The 15209-nt window shown below is 47.2% G+C and overlaps 1 protein-coding gene across 1 annotated transcript; it reads right to left on the bottom strand.

Annotated features, from left to right (window-relative positions):
• Nucleotides 1-324: 324 nt before the first annotated feature.
• VCP (valosin containing protein) lies at nt 325-14898 on the bottom strand. The gene is made up of 17 exons (XM_020880415.2): nt 14606-14898; nt 10790-10901; nt 10432-10604; nt 9210-9352; nt 8507-8637; nt 7707-7838; nt 6672-6774; nt 5859-5992; nt 5645-5780; nt 5141-5253; nt 4562-4726; nt 4349-4471; nt 3889-4101; nt 3407-3715; nt 2979-3134; nt 1590-1744; nt 325-1439 (listed from the first exon to the last, which is right to left on the bottom strand). The coding sequence occupies exons 1-17, from the start codon at nt 14620-14622 to the stop codon at nt 1334-1336; spliced, it is 2421 nt and encodes an 806-aa protein (XP_020736074.1). The 5' UTR covers nt 14623-14898; the 3' UTR covers nt 325-1333.
• Nucleotides 14899-15209: the final 311 nt, after the last annotated feature.

Raw genomic sequence — 15209 nt, 5'->3', positions numbered from 1 at the left:
AGTTCAAGATGCCCCAATTTAATCAGCCTGTGTAACTATCTTGAGTCCTTGCAGATTACCTACCTATAAATGTCAAACTGGAGGCTGGTGTAAATACTAGAATGACTAGGTTGATTCAGCAGATTATTTTCTCTGCATCATACTCTTCAGTAAGGCATCACGATACCAATCCCAGAAACACTCAGAAACACTAAGTGATTATGCTGGTACATGTCGAACAAAGAGGACACACTATACCTGGACAAAATTATACAAGCAATCATCTGAAAAGCTAGGAGCAGGGGAGGATGTTCAGTTTAGAAAGAAACACATCCAAAACTAGAATTTTATATTAGAAAAAAAGCTATGTTTTTATAATACAAATTACATAAAGGTGGACATAATTTTAAGTGATCCTCAACCAGAACATGAATATATGAAAATTAAGATGCATCAAGAGAACATCCATCTCCAAACAGAGACTATATCCCAACCCAGCCTTGGTCAGGAAAAGGGGACTCTACAGGCCTAGTCTCACCATCCCCATCAAATACAGGTAGAGGATGTCATATTCCCCACTTCTCAAGCTGCATCAGGCTGTACCCTGCCCTCCACTGCAGTCCTATCCAGTGAAACCGCAGATACTGGGCAAGGCAGCAGCACACCAATGTTAAATCAGGAGGGGAAGAGGGTGCAACCTCACTTCTAGTATTTCACATTTGGAAGAGTGCCTTGGCAGTGAGGAGCAGCCCAAGGCCCTTCCCAGGAAAGAAGCAGGCACAGGGCCCAGGACTCAGGCTCCATTTTGACCCAACGTTTATTGTCCTTTTACAACATGTCGTTTTTGGTTTAGAAACTGCTTGTGATTAGTTTTTCAACATTAACTCAAAAGCATGTAAAATAAAAATCAACCTACTTTCTATATAAACACCCAGCAACTGTAGCCCTTCGCCCTCCTGCCCAGGTTGGGTAGGGGGAAGGGAGGACTTGGGCAGCATTGAATGAAGTGCAGATGCTTTGCTGTGGGGACCGGTGATGCCTTTGTTCACACCCACAGAGGTTCCCTGCACTGCTCTAAACTACAACAGAAATGGTGCAGGCCCCAGGCCCAATTCCTTGTTGGTAATTCACTCTCCGCCTCCCAAATGAAAATCGCTTTTATTTTATCGCTTTTGTATTTTTTTTTTTTTTTTGCAACAGTAACCCCCTGTCCAGAGTCTGACTGCAGCTGAACTGTTCACACTGAGGAATGGAGCAGGCCATGGCGCACGCCTGGTCCCTCCTGGGCGAGCGCCCCCACCCTCAGGGAACAAGGTCCAGCCAGGCCAGCTCACTGCTCGCTGGCCACCACCACTTAGCCATACAGGTCATCATCATTATCTTCCGTGTACACACTGCCACCTGTGCCACCGCCACTGCCCTGACTGGGGCCAGCTCCACCCTGGTTTCCTGAAGGGAATCTGTATTAAGAGCAGAGGCAAAAAAGAGGGTTAGGATAGGACTTGTGCACGACTTTCACCATTAGCCCTTTTGTGTCCTTAGGGCTCCCACTGCCTTGGTTGCATAGTTCCCCAAGACGACTTAAGCATAGCCCACTGAAACCTAGTTACCTGAAGCTGCCAAAGCCCCGACTCTGCTGAAGGGTCTGAGCAAACATTTCATACTTCCGGATGTCATTATCACTGACAGAACGGCGGGCAAAGCGCATGGCTTCCTCAAAGTGATCTCGGCGGATCTCAGGCACTGGATCATCCTCTTCTACTTCCTGTAGGATGGATAAACACAGACCACCAGGGCTGGTTAAGGCTCTGCCTGGATTCCTTCCCTAGCGTTCCTGACCCCATTATTGCAGCAGCAGATTGGGCCTCTCCTATCCAACTTGAATATGCTGCCAGGCTAATATTCCTAAAACTGAGTCATGCCTTGCTTAAAAACCTGCCAATGCTTTCTGGAAATGGTAAAACTGTAGGGACAGATTTCACTACCAAGAGCTTATGGTGGGAACAAAAAGTTGATTAAAGTGACATGAGAGGGATTTCCCTGGCAGTCCAGGGGTTGACACTCCGGGCATCCAGTGCAGGGGGCATGGGTTTGATCTCTGATTGGGAAACTAAGATTCTGCACGCTGCAGCCAAAGAAAGGGGAGAAAGTGGCATGAGGGAACTTTTTGGGATGACAGAAATTTGTCTATCTCAACTGTGGTAGTAGTTAGAAAACTTAAAACATATTTGTTAAAAAGCATGGAAATAGTATAGTAAAAATAGTAAATTTTACAATATGTAAATTACACCTCATAAGCCTATATTTTCAAAAAGAAAATGTCAATGGCTCTCAGTGCTTATCACAACTGAATTATACCTTACCCACAGGCCTCACTTCCAGTAACACACAACCTCTCTACTGTATCCAGGTTTTCCCAATTCCTGCGGTTCTATTCCTCAAGCAATTTACTTGCGTGACTTACTTCCTTTACCCAACCTCTATTTTCCTTATAGTCCAGGCTCACACCCTATCTCTTCTACTAAGAAGCTACTCAACTGCTATGACTTTGGATCACTGTAGTTTATAAGCTTTTATGAGAGGGAGAGAAACATCACTAACGGTAAAGAAAGCCAATTATTTATTTGCTCATTAAGTCAGTTTCCAACACTGTACCATGATATAGTGGGAAACAAGCGAGATAACAAGAGTCCCTATCTTTATTGAGCTTATATACACATACATATCAAATTCTGCATTTAATTCAGGGGGTCCATGGAACACCAGGAATAGGTCCATATATCCTAGCTTCTCAGCCCTGCTCTATTTGTTTCTGTGCTCATTTCTTCTCAGCCTTTGTAATTCCTGATTGACATGGTTATCTACTCAGCATTTTCTCTTCCATGGCATGCTAAACCTCTCAGACAGATGAACTTTCCAAAACCTTACACTCTAGGGCACTGTGGAGAGTCCCCTGGCTCCCTACGTCAAGCACATCTGGGTTAAGGATGCAGACTCACCATGGCTGATGGGTTGGTCTGCCGCTCCCGTTCTCGCCTGATTTCACTCTCGATTGATTCACGAATGGCCAACTTGCAAGCACGTTGGCAAATCTCTGTCAAGTCAGCTCCAGAGAAGCCATTAGTCATCTTAGCCAGGAACTCTAAATCCACATCCTAAAAGAAGCAACAGAGCTACCTTAGCTTTTAGCCTCTTCCCGAGATAACACTGATCTTTGAGCCACCCAAGCAGTCCCAATTCCAATTTGTTCCATCCTCTGCCATCAGTTTTATTCCTTATTCTAGATTATCTTAATACCCTCAAATCTTCCATCTTCTCTTTTCAACCATAACCCCAGGAATCCCCAGTGGAACCTTGTCCAGGAACCAAGGAGCATTCCACACAGCCTGCAGATTCACGACCCTGCGACCCAAGACCTTGCACCTGCCTTGGCAACTGGGGACTTGCGCAGGTTGGCCTTGAGGATGGCAACACGGGACTTCTCATCAGGAAGCGGGATATAGATGAGCTGATCAAGGCGGCCAGGTCGCAGGATGGCAGGATCAATGATGTCAGGTCGGTTGGTAGCGCCAATGATAAACACATTTTTCTTTGTGGACATGCCATCCATTTCTGTCAGGATCTGGTTGATGACTCGGTCGGCAGCCCCACCACCATCTCCAATGTTGCCACCACGGGCCTTGGCAATCGAATCCAGCTCATCAAAGAACAGTACACAGGGGGCAGCTTGGCGTGCCTGTGAGAGGGACAGGTGGACTCAAGCATTAGCACAACTGGGTCTCTCAGACCCGAGAAAAATGGTTAACTGAGCTGCCAGAAAGGGATGGTCTTACCTCTCCCAAAGAACAGCCTCTACCCCTAAGTTGTTCCCAAGCAAGTGAATTGATAGCCTAGCCACTTGGAGCTCACCTTGTCGAAGATTTCCCTCACATTGGCCTCAGACTCCCCAAACCACATGGTGAGCAGTTCAGGACCCTTGATGGAGATGAAGTTGGCCTGGCACTCATTAGCAATGGCTTTGGCCAGCAAGGTTTTCCCACAGCCAGGAGGTCCATAGAACAGCACTCCCTTGGAGGGTGTCATGCCAAACTTGAGGAATTTGTCTGGGTGCTCCACAGGATACTAGGAAAAAAAACAAAGAAGATTCAGGGATATCTCCCCCAGTTTGAAAGAAACCCATCTTAACAGAAGCATCCTCCCACACCATCTCATGGTGTAAGGCGACAGGCTTCTTGGTGCTTCCAACCTCAGAACAGCAGGTTCCTGAATCATGCTCATAATTTCTGCAATGAATGCGCCAACACCCCAATACCACCAGCTCAATGACAATGTGCTGAGGCAGTGACCCATCCTGGACCAAGCACCCTACCTGGACCAGCTCCTGAAGCTCACGTTTGACATCCTCCAAGCCCCCAATGTCCTCCCAGGTCACCTGTGGCACCTCTACCACAGTTTCCCGCAGTGCTGATGGGTTGCTCTGGCTCAGGGCCCACTAAAAAGGGGAGAAAAATTGGGGATGAGAATTGCCAGGAAAGAGATCAAAGTGCATGTGTGTGTACCTGAAAGGGAGAGTGGCCCTTACTCGGAAGTCATCCATAGTAACTGCCAGGGAGTTCATGACCTCAGCATCAATGGTCTCATCTTCTAGGTCAATGAGGTCCATCTTCTTGCGGATGGCTTGCAGAGCAGCCTCAGAGCACAGGGCTGCTAAGTCAGCTCCCACGTGCCCATGAGTCTCATTGGCTACCTGCAGAGAGAAGATCCACTTACTCTCCTGTCTCTGAGACCTAGCTTAGACATCTCTCTTCTGCCTTAGATAACAGAAACCTGCCCTCTTCCTCTGACTCCTATCTCTGGGTCCTCCATTTCTCTAAATACATACCAGCAGCCCTTTCATTAGCTGGACTTTTAAGTATTCAAGCTTGCACTTGGGGCCTGGAAATAAAGCTGCCCCCAATATTCTGGTTCACCCTAATTCAGTGTAAACCAAGAAAAATGCCAACCCTAGTTTCCTGGATTCAATCTCAGATCACCTCCCTTTCTCTGCCCAGGAATTAAAATCAATTGCCTCACATCTGAAGGCTCTGTCCCTAATCAGCTCCCTTCAACTGTCTGGAAACAAGACATCTGAGCTTCTGGCCAGCCCTCATCAACATGCCACCTGTTCAAGGTCCACATCATCTGCCAGCTTCATGTTCTTGGTGTGGATCTGAAGAATTTCCAAGCGTCCGGTAGCATCAGGGATGCCAATATCCACCTCTCTGTCAAAGCGACCTGGGAGATGATGCACAGACAGAGATTATTTCTGGTGCACAGGGAAGAAGGGCCCAGGCCCAAGGTGTCCGACCATGCCACTGGGACCAGGAAATGTCTGGTGTTAGCACTGAGAGCCCCTTATCTTGGGAAATCCCTCAGTCTCAGGCAAACCAGGATGGGTGGTGACCCTGGACATGACATGGAGTAAGGGAAAGAAAGGACCTTACTCTTTGCCTAACTGCAAAGCGCTTCAAGAAATCCTCAAAAAAAAAAAAAAAAAAAAAAAGAAATCCTCAGGATTAGGTGACTTAGACAAAGGACAGATATGGGATCAACAGGATTCAGCCCACTGGAGACATAATCTCCCCATGAGCAAAGACAGCAAAAAAGAGTTATTTGGGGTCCTTACCAAATCGCCGTAGGGCTGGGTCAATGCTGTTGGGCCTGTTGGTTGCCGCCATAACAATGACATGTGCTCTCTGCTTTAGGCCATCCATGAGGGTCAACAACTGTGACACAATACGCCGCTCCACCTCCCCGTGGGTCTGTCAGGACAGAGTATCTGGTCAGAAGTGAAGTCAGGACCTTTTACAACCCTACTACCCCCTTGGTTCAGTTCCTACTTTTTCTCTTTTGGGAGCAATGGCATCCAACTCATCAATGAAAATGATAGCAGGAGCGTTCTTCTCAGCCTCTTCAAAGGCTTTACGAAGGTTGCTCTCGGACTCACCAGCCAACTTGCTCATGATCTCAGGACCTGAACGCAAACAGAACGCATGCAGTGACAAAAATACATCCTTCCTCAATCTCAAAAGTATTCAAATATCTTGTCTGTCTAGTTCAGAGACAGGTCCTGGGTGAGAATGTGGTAACATCTGCCTACTTTCCCACAGCCCCTACCAACAATTATCCCAGGGTAGCCACCAAGCCAGGATAAAAGGAAGTCAAGGGGCTCAATACACTAATCTCAGCTGAGCTGAAAGGTATGAAGATGGTGACAGCAGATGCTGTGGGACCTCTGGCCAGAGCAGAAGCAACACCTGCTGGACCCCTACTGGTGCTGAAATATCATTTCAGCACCATTTCAGTGAAATATCATTCTCAAAGAGATAGTTGATCTCAGCCAGTCTTCCCCCAAATCCTCTCAAATAATTAAGCATAGACATTTTGAATTCTCATTCTAACTTACTCCTCTTTAATGTCTTCAGCCTGATAATGCTCTTTCTCAAGAAGGGATAGATCAAAGGACACCAGAGTAGCATACCCTCCCCTTGCTGCTTATCTGTCTGCAGTGGACTTCAGAATACAAACACTGACGTATACATGAAGCTATGTATACAAACGAGCATGTCCACGAGTTCTTCTGCTCATGAGACTGGGTCATGCTTAGCTCAGAGTGGAGTCTAGCCAAACACAAAGTGAACCAAGTCTCCTACCATTGATCAAAAAGAAGAAGGCGCCAGTCTCATTTGCCACAGCTCGAGCAATCAAGGTCTTCCCAGTCCCAGGAGGTCCATAGAGCAGGATTCCCCGAGGAGGCTGAGGACCAGTACAGAGGGTTGATTAGATTCAGACTCTCATCTTCTCCCAACCCCAGGTACCCTAAAATGGCCTAAGAAGGGTTCTATTTAAACAGGATGAGAATTACACAGGAGACAGACAGCAAAGAAACCACACTAAGAAATTCTTAGTGTGAGTGAGTCTAAAGCTCCTGGATCTAGGAAAAGTAAGAGGGCATTAGGCCAAGGGGATGACTTTAGACAGGTAAGAGCCAAGAACTAGCTCAGGCATTTAACAGTGTTGGCCAGAGGCTCACTCACTCCTATAATCACAACCGTCTAGGATTTATTATCATGTTGGAATGCCTTCCACTACCAAAAGCCACAAGTTTTCCTCCGTGAAGTTGTCTTTTCTCTGACTTCATCCACTGGAAGGATATGGAAAAGTATCCCCCCAAAAGATAAATTTATTTACACAATGTATACTAGGGAAAGGGACAGATAGAAGCTTCATCTTCAGGGTGTCCTATGATATAGGAACAATTGAGATGTTACATTTTAGACCAGCAGTTCTCAAATATTCTGGACTCAGGATCCTTCACACTGCAAATTTCCTTTACGGCTATTGGGCAACACTGTTCTAGACAAGTTGGCAAACTATGGTAAGACTTAAAATAATAAATATTTAAAATAGACTATTTATATATTTATAGGGTCCACTAGATAAGAACGGTCTTTACATTTTGAAGGGTTGTAATTAAGAAAAAAAATTCAACAGAGAACTTAACTGACCTACTCTGTTCTAGACCATTAGCAGCTTTAGTGAATTTAGAGTGTTTTATAAACCTGAATATAGTACTTCCTCTCAAATCCAAGGCAATGATGAAACACAGATATGAAAACAGGTCCTAAGATTAGATAGTGAGTAGTTGTTAATCACCACCCTAGGCTAACAGAGCCCAGAATACTCACCTTCACACCAATGGCCTTAAAGAGGGCAGGATGTCTCAGGGGCAACTCCACCATCTCCTTTATCTGAGCTAACTGTTTCCTGCAGCCACCAATGTCATCATAGCCCACTTCATTCAAGGACTCTTCCTCATCCTGAAGATGGAAGAGAAAAAGAAAAGGAGAAGGTTAGAATGCTACGATCAGCAAAAGCTGAGTTTCTCTAAAGCTGGTGTAGAGAATCTGCTGTATGAGAAGATTCTCCTCTAAGGGGATTATGCCTCGAAGAACAATTCAAAAAACCCTAGGGCCAGAATTTATTTATATGGCCATGCTGAGCAGCTTGTGGGATCTTAGTTCCCCAACAGGGATCAAACCCGCACCCTCAGCAGTAAGAGTGCAGAGTCCTAACAACTGGACTGCCAGGGAATTTCCAATCTTTGCTTTTACCGTTTATTTATTTCATGGCAAAGATTTCTAGCATAGCCTTTCCTTATTACATTGTCCTTATTCTTATTGCGGTGGGCTCCCCTAAGACCTGAAGCTAGAAACTGTGGGAAACGGGCAGGGGTCTAGATGTCATCATCAGCATCGCTTCTTCAAAAATTATTTCAACCACTAGACTCATTAGACTCAATCTAGATTTTAAAAATTATTGATATCAGATACTTCTTAAAAATACCTAGGTCCAGAAATGAATAGCTATGCCTTCCACCTCTGGGAAGTAGCTTAACCATCAAGCCTGAGGATTCTTTTGAACTACCATACTACTGCCCCGCTGAGCACTCACAAAGTAGGGTACCGGAATCAGGAAGAGAACTCACCTCTCGTTTGATAGGCTCCCCTTCACAGTGGATCACTGTGTCTGGAGCAACAATGCAATAAGGACTGGGATCTGTCTCCACTACTTTGAACTCTACAGCACGCATTCCACCCCGGACAAGGAAAATGTCTCCTGTGAGAGCAATCAGCACAAGAGCAGTCAGAGGTGTCTATCACCAGACAAAGCTAAGAATTCCCCATTAGAACCTGGGATCTAGAATGCCAAGTTCACTAGATATTGTCCTTTCTCCTTCCCATCCACATCTTATTAAGCATCAGGCAAAAAGAGAAAGCTAAATTGTGAAGAGTCTCTCTGCCCCTTAAAAGACAGTGAATAAAACCTGATGTGCCAGGAAGAAGCCCATAAGATTTTTGACTTCTAGGGTATATATAACCCAAGCCTGCACAACCACCACCAATAGAAGAACTGTGCTAAGTATTAAACACACTGTGGACTGTGATACACCCCAAATGGCCCACCTCTTCCTTTAGAGATACAAAAGATAGCTTACTGTACTGGAGCAAAAAGGAGTGGGAATGGGAAAAGGGGGAAGTGCAAGGAAGCAGGAAAGGAGAGAGTATACATGTGCAGAATGTGTGTGCATGCATACATGTAGGAGAATTAGACAAAGATGGACCAAGGTTTACTTTTGGGTATCCCTACAACAACAGCCCTTGAGTTCAGTCCTTAGGATTATCTCTCACCTTTCCGGATGGGTCGATAAGCTTCCAGGAAGTATGGCTTAAGGTAAACCTCAAAGAGATTGCCAGTGATGCCTTCCACCGTGTCATCGATGGGTAGTACATGGATGCGTTTGCCGTATTTCACATCAGGGCATGGCTGGATGCTGAGGATGCAAGCAGACTCCACGTTACCAACCACACTGCAGCCCCAAGCACGTGGGTGTCCAAAAGGGCCTGGCACAGATAGCTGATGGCGAGCGAAAGAGAAAAGGCAGGGATGGCTTTAGGTGAAGAGGGGCAAGAAGGTAGGACAGGAGCAAGGGCAGAGCACCAGCCAAGCAGAACGGGTCATAGGCAGGGCAGGGTGACAGGGGGGAGGGGGGCCTCCAGAAGAAGCTGCTGGGACTGCCCACTCACCACCAGTGAGGCAGAAGAAAGACCCACACATCTGGAGTCCCCACGAAGACACAGGAGGGAAGGTCTTCAATGAGACATAGCCAAGGATGACCCATTCTGGTTACTACTGGTAACCCAACGTTACAAAAGGGGACCACAGTCTGACAAGTGTCAGGGTCAGAGAAATACAAATGAAAAAATCATCTCGGTCAGGTGGTCAGAGCACCTTGAGAAAGTGACTAAGCACTTCCAGGAAGAAGGCTCCATAAAACCTAGAATCCCCCAAAAAGAATCAGAAGCCTGAGATGTTCCTGGCCAGGTGACAAGATGGTTGGGTAGCACTGGCCAGTGATGACTTCAAGATGGAGAAACCTCTTGCCTAAAGTCTAAAATCACTCAGACTGGAACTATCCTAGGCCTGGCTCAAACTATGCCTCTCACCTCGATTAGCCTGGATCTTTATACAAACCTGCTAGGAGTCCACCTTCCATGCCCATACTCCATCTCATCCTAGCCCCAACAAAAGCCATTAATGCAAGGCTACAAGCTTATTTGGCAGATACAACCCTCAAATGGCATCCTAAACCAAGGTCTATGGTGTGACCCCTGGTAGAAAAAAATAAAGGTACCAAGAAAGTCAAGCCAACCTGTCCCAAGGGTCATGCAGAGGCAGATTTTAAGTCCCAGAGGCAGACCCAAAACCTAAAGACGACCTAGAAACCTAAGTCTCCCCATGGCCTGCAAGCTCCCAACATCTGCAGGTGCCAAGGCCTTTGTGGGGGTGCTGCCTGTACAGCAGGCAGCCTCTGGCCTCCCATCCCTGAGGGGCCAAGAACTCCACACACACCTGATGACATCCCCCAAGTGTACGCGAAGGTTATTCCGAACAACTCTATTCATTCGAATCTTCTCATCAGAACATGTGTCATCAGAAAGCACAATGCACACAGCTTCCCGCCTCTTCTTTCCTTTCAGCAACACTGTGTCACCTCGGAACAACTGCAGCTCATCCATCTTGGGCTGAGGAAAGAAGGTTAAGGCCTTTGGGTCACTGGGCCAGGGAATAAGCAGCAGCCCTGGAGGTTGGGATTCCCAGTAAACCCCATTCTATCTGTGGTCACTGCAAGAAAAATGAGAGAAGAAACCTGGGAAAAGCCCTCAGGTTAAGTGCAATAAGCAAAGACTGGACTGTGGACCCAACTTACCTGGGACAAGGATACCACACTGTTGTCCTCATTGATGGCTTCATCAACAATTAACCGATTGGGACGGTTTTTCTGTTTAAGAATGGCTGTTGATAAATCATCGCCTTTTGAACTAGAAAGAGAAAAAGAAGTCAGTTCCAAAACAAATTCCAGCAATGTCCCCACCAGTCTCTAAAACTCACACTTAGGAAAGAAATAGTGCATTGACGAAGTTGTCCCCACATAGAGCCCAAATAAAGAGAAAGTCAGTCAAGATCAAGAATGCTTATCAAGTATATATTACAATTCCTGTTTCAGCAACTCTTGGTATTCCGAGTACTGGTATCCTAGCTGTAAGGCCCCAGGTGATCTTGCCTAGGGTCAGGAAACTAAGAAAACAAAATAAAAGTGGAGGCTGAGCAGTAATTAGAGAAATGAAAATAGACGGTACAGAACAGTAATTAAGAGAAGGGGCTCTGCAGTCAGACCTGTTGGGTCTGAATTCCAACCCTGCCACTTAGCTATGATCTTGGGCAAGTGATTTGACCTTTCTACAATAGCACTCATCTCAGAGGATTACTACCTTAAAATAGTGAGATGTTGAAGGCAAAATGGGCTGTCTTAAGTGAGATATGAACACCTGGCATATGGTATGACGTTTAGTATGATTAGCATTGCAGAACATTGCACAAGCTCTTTCTTTGCTGACCTTCTTGCAGTAAGACAACCTCCCATGGGGCTGAGAGAGGCCCCAAGCCCCACAGAGTAAGCCTGGAAACTATGAAGAAGAATCACTAGAATTACCCTTCCTACTGGCTAAGCTTGCTGAACGCCAGAGCATTCTGTGCACCAGAGGAATGCAAAGCATAAGGACCATCATATTTGAAAAAAGCGAACACACAACACTATCAGATCTGGAATCTTCACCAGAAAGAAGCTCAAGCTCAAATGCAGTTTCACAGTTATCTCTGCAAAGACACACAACTCCATGGAGTTGGTTCAAAAAGTTAAAACCAAGAAATGCTGAGACATGGGACAAATCCAAATCCCTCTTGTCTAAATCAAGGTTGCCTGAGTCTGAACTCAGTTTAAACTACCTAAATAAACTATCTGAACCACTTCCCAACACCAATTTCTCTGTGGGATCTCCCTTTGAAGAGAAGGTCTTACCTTCTCTTATTAAAGCTCAGGAAAGCATGGGCATTAACCCAAATAAGGAGGCCAGACAATGGAAGACACCAAGGAATAAATAAAAAGAAAAATTTCCCATGGACTATTTCTTCACTCAACAAATTAACAAGGGGTGTGTTTGTGTGTGTGTGAGCTTCCTGGCACTAGCGGTACAGAACCTGCCTGCCAATGCAGGAGACTCGGGTTTGATCTCTGGGTCAGGAAGATCCCCTGGAGGAGGACATGGCCACCAACTCGTCAGTATTCTTGCCTGCAGAATTCCATGGACAGAGGAGTTTGACAGGCTATGGTCCATAGCATTGCACAGAGTTGGACATGACTGAAGCAATTTAGCATGCACGCATATATATGTTTTTCCCTGGTGGTTCAGATGGCAAAGAACCTGCCTGCAATGTGGGAGACCTGGGTTTGATTCCTGGGTTGGGAAGATCTCCTGGAGAAGGGACTGGCTACCCACTCCAGTATTCTTGCCTTGAGAATTCCATAAATACACCAGGCATCGTTCGAGGATCTGGGAATTATCAGCCAACAAAAGACAAAATAGTATTCCTACTGGAAATATCTTCACAGTTTGCAAGAAAAAAAGATGTCTGTACTCTAGAATAACAGCTAGGAAGTTAACAGGATTTTTTTTTACATCTTTTGGTCCTGAAACATTCAAAAGTAATATTACACAAATCCCACTCATCTAAAAATATTATAAGTTTTCTGCTGACCCTCTCACATAACCTGGATCTTTATTTATTCCCTTTAAACTAACTTCCAAGAGTGGAGTTTCCTTAGCTTAAATTTGCCTCCCCCAATCCAAAAGTCCCCTGGAGAAGGAAATGGCAACCCACTCCAGTATTCTTGCCTGGAGAATTCTACAGAGAGAGGAGCCTGGTGGGCTACAGTCCATGGGGTCACAAAGAGTCAGACACGACTGAGTGACTAACTTTTTAACCCAAAAGTGGTGATCACAATGCTGCAGGGGCATACTCTTCCAATGCTTATAAACACTCTGGAAAGCACCGTGGTCAATATGAGAGGGCAATTTAAATCCATCAATTCTCCCTCTCTCCCATGCATCAAAATATCCTTCAAGGCCTGCCCATCTTCCTGTCTGATGTATAGGGCTAAGGCTAGAAAAAAATAAAATGTCAGGTGCCTCTAGCTATCACTTTGTATTGTAACCACAAAGCTGCATTCTAGGAAAATCTCCATTCTGCCTACATTCCTGACTCTGGCACTGGATGTGGGATGCTCTTAAAGACCTTTAATTCCACATCTATCTACTGAGATCAAAGGAAGTAACCTCTACATAACAGAATTCAGTTTGATCCCGGGCCAACAGTCCTGGAGAACTGTTTTGGGGGACATCCTCCTGGTAGTCGGCATGATTCAGGCCCCTTTCAGAACCCCAACGGGCCACAGGAGACTTGGACAGGGTTCAGGTAAGGGTCATCAAGATGACCTAGAGATCAGAAACTGTCTTATGACGCCAGGTTCCAAGAATTCTGGACTTTCAGTCTTGGAAACTAAAGACTAAGAGACTACTTTAATTAGTAAGTAGTTCTTTTAAATAGGCACCTGAGTAATACTTCATCTCAATTCAGAAACTTGAAAAAAAGGAACAAGTCTTAAAAAAAAAAAAAAAAAAACCACCTAAACTCTAAACTCAGTAAAGTGATTTGCATAGAAGGGGTTCCACAGGATGGCAGTGTCTCCCCCTATACCCCCAGTATCTAAAGCTCTTGATTCTAAAATGGGCAGAGGTGGTCAGGTTTTATCTGATGCTTTCCTAAGCAGAGGGCCCAGGATTTCTCAACACAGCTGCTTAGGGAAACGAATGTGTGAGTTTAAGGGAACTCTAACCTTCACAACAAAGGCTGAAATCTAGAAAGGCCGACAAAAAACTGAGATTTGAATTTTAGCAAGAACCTAAAGAACCCCATTTCACAACATCAAGGAAAACTGACGAAAGCATTCTCGTATGAATAACAGGCCTCAAGTATTAATATGAAGGCGGCCAGAAGCGAACGGCTGGGCCTGCCCTTTCCTCAACAGCCTCTCACCATTCAGGTCTTCAACTACTGGCCACGCCGACCCAGCTCTAAAAGGGCTTTCGTGAGCTTTCCTGAGTTCCCAGGCCCTTCCCAGCGCCGGCCTCCGCCTCGGTCTCCGGGCTGAGGCCTTCACGTGGCTCAAAGTCCACGCCCACCGGGCCCAGTTAGGGCGTTGGGCCCGCCGCGGGGCCTGCGCTCTCCTGGGACCAAAGGCCCAAAGAGGGTGGCAGATCAGATCGCAGGTGGGCGCCGCAAGGCCCCGGGGCTCTGCGCCGTCAGTGTGAGCCCGCAGACCTCACTAGGCTGAGACGGCCGTTCCAAAGGAGCCAATGCGGCCGGCCCGGGCCTGCATGACACAGCAGGTCTGGCCCAGGCCCCGACCCAGGCCCAACTCAAGCCCCGCCTAGGGGGCGCGCGGGTGCGCAGCTGGGTCCGGGTCCGCGGCTCCTCATTCGCCCCTTTCCTCTTCTTCCCTCTCCCTCGTTCCCTGTCTCCACCTCCAAGACGCGCCCACAGTAAGGCCCGGCCGGGCCTACCCAGCGCGGTGGGTCTCCCGGTGCGCGCACCCACAGGGGGCGGGCGGGCACGCGCACACACTCACTCAGCTCCGGAGGCCATGGCGCGCGCTTCTCCCAGCCGGCGGCTGTGGCGGACCGCGGGTAACGGCTCTGAGGGGTGTCAGGCGACCGACTGGGCCGGGACTCGGCTCTCCCGGAGAGGAGGCGAGTGGCGGCGACAAACCCCCCAAGCCTCCCTCTTGTTTCCTCCCAGCGGCACTAGGGCGGTGGACGAGCGGGCGGGCGGCGCTGGCGCCTGATCCGCGAGGGGGTAGCGGCAGCGACGACTCAAACGACGGCTGCAGAGACGCTTCGCTAAGACTGAGCGGAGAAGAGCCGAATCATCGGAAGGAGAGGTGCTCTCACCCCAGCCAATCAGCGTCTGCCGTGGCGACTCCCGCCCGCCTCTCCGTGCCTCTCCCCAGCAACCCGCGGACCGGAGCCAATCAGGAAATTCGTTTGTGGCCTGGCTCCCGCCTCAGGGGCGCAACACGCCTAGTAACGCCACGTCAATTGGCCGCAACGATACGCTTCCTCGACGGATTGGGATTTCCGACCAATCAACGAAAAGAATAGGGCCAGATCGACTGGCGAAAGGAGAGCCTTTATCCATGGGAGGCAGACTCTCCCACTTGGCTCCAGTTCATT

Source organism: Odocoileus virginianus, chromosome 18 (assembly GCF_023699985.2).
Source record: "Odocoileus virginianus isolate 20LAN1187 ecotype Illinois chromosome 18, Ovbor_1.2, whole genome shotgun sequence".
Lineage (NCBI taxonomy): Eukaryota > Metazoa > Chordata > Mammalia > Artiodactyla > Cervidae > Odocoileus > Odocoileus virginianus.
This window is presented reverse-complemented; position numbering and strand designations above follow the sequence as displayed.